Below are 1776 nucleotides of genomic sequence, written 5' to 3'. Positions count from 1 at the left end.
CAACGCAGAAGTAAGCCGTTTTCTGTGAATGTGCGAGACTTCCGGTTCATTAGCCACTGCGGGGAAATAACGAGAAGAATAACAATGTGCAGTAAACGTTAAAACTGTTTGCACTACAAACCAGTGTGTTCATGATTAAGTTAATACACTAAAATAATATAATAGGACAAACCAATTTAACACAAGATGTACACTTTGCTTTGAATGTGCTGATGTAGTGTGTATGTGTGTGTGTGTGTGTGTGAGTGTGTGTGCTCTACAGATCGTGCAGTCAGACGGGACTAACCGTAGACTCAATTGTCCGTGAGCCCGTAGTGACGTCCTGCCTTTGATTTGACAGTATCAAAGAGCTGAAGCTGAGACTCTCTGATGGGCCGTGATATCAAAAGGACAGTTTGGGCTTTTTTCCTCTTATCAAGGGAACCCTGATCCTTCCTCTCCTTCCTCTCTCTCTCTCTGATTCCAGACATTCTGTTCTTCTTGTAAATTTCCAGTGAGATTTCCCGTCCTCAGATTCTCTGTTCCTGACCGATGTACTGCAGGAACGTCGTTTGCACTGGATGACGTCAGTCGGATGTTCACACATCCCCGGTTTCTCGTTTTAGAGTGGGTCCGTGGAATAATTTAAATCTAATAGCAGTGTGAAGTTATGAAAAACAGCAGCTCGTGATAGAAAATCTCGATATCAAAGGTCACAAATCAAAGTGTGTCGAGTACAACGCTTCATTAATGCCGCTCATCTTCAGCGTAATGAACAAACCCCTCCAAATATGAGGAGAAGACACGTTCCCTTTCAGATTCCTGCCCTGATCCATCAGAAGTGCAGACGTTATTATTGATTTCTTTATTTATTTATGGCGGGCTGATAATTGAAAAGGGCCTTGAAGCATTTCGGATATAATGGAGTCTAATTTGGTGGAACTCAAAGGACTTCTTGAATCATTTGTTTGGGCGACACTGAAATTCATTTGTGTGATTCTAACATGAATGTTGATGTTTGTGTTATTCTCATTTCTGCAGATCTCGTATAAAGCCGTCAGCTCCTTCGACCCAGTGCTGGATCTCTCTAACCAGAGCGGGAAGGTGGTTAAACTGGGGAATGAAACCAGCCATGTGTTTCTGGGTCTCTACCCCGGCTCCACATACTCCTTCACCATCAGAGCCAGCACCGACAAGGGCTTCGGACCGCCCGCCATCACCCAGGCCACCACCAAGATCTCAGGTGTGTGTCTGCAGCAGATGCTTCAATCTGAAACAGCATAGAAGAATGTGAAGTAACTCAGTGGGTATGCAAATGGCCCTAGCAACCACCTGGCAACCTCCTAGTTACCACCCAGAACACTCTAGACCAGCAACCACTTAGGAACCTCTTAGTAAACACACAAAATACCCTAACAACCACCTGGCAACCTCTTAGTAACCACCAAAAACACCCTAGGAACAACCTAATTGCCCTAGCAACCACCTAGTTACCACACAGAACACTCTAGCCCAGAAAATACTTAGGAATCTCTTAGTGAACACATAAAATACCCTAGCAACCACCTGGCAACCTCCTAGTAACCACACAGAATGCCCTAGGAACAACCTGAGTGCCCTAGTAACCACTTTACAACCCCCTAGTTACCACCCAGAACACTCTAGACCAGCAACCACTTAGGGACCTCTTAGTGAACACACAAAATACCCTAGCAACCACCTAGTAATCACACAGAATGCCCTAGGAACAAACTGAGTGCCCTAGTAACCACTTAGCAACCCCCTAGTTACCACCCA

At 45.0% G+C, this 1776-nt stretch overlaps 1 protein-coding gene across 1 annotated transcript in view; it reads left to right on the top strand.

Moving 5' to 3' along the window:
• Positions 1–1222, top strand: part of LOC107723777 (receptor-type tyrosine-protein phosphatase mu-like) — a gene marked incomplete at its 3' end in the record, with an annotated part of 134985 nt that extends 133763 nt beyond the window's left edge. The window contains exon 9 of the mRNA XM_016532488.1: positions 1021–1222. Coding sequence (XP_016387974.1) covers positions 1021–1222 — 202 coding nt within the window. The remainder of the gene's footprint in view (positions 1–1020) is intronic.
• Positions 1223–1776: the final 554 nt, after the last annotated feature.

The sequence above is a fragment of the Sinocyclocheilus rhinocerous genome, unplaced genomic scaffold (assembly GCF_001515625.1).
Source record: "Sinocyclocheilus rhinocerous isolate Xijiao unplaced genomic scaffold, SAMN03320098_v1.1 scaffold94, whole genome shotgun sequence".
Taxonomy (NCBI): Eukaryota; Metazoa; Chordata; class Actinopteri; order Cypriniformes; family Cyprinidae; genus Sinocyclocheilus; species Sinocyclocheilus rhinocerous.
The sequence above is the reverse complement of the archived record's forward strand: the minus strand, read 5'-3'. Positions and strand labels throughout refer to the sequence as shown.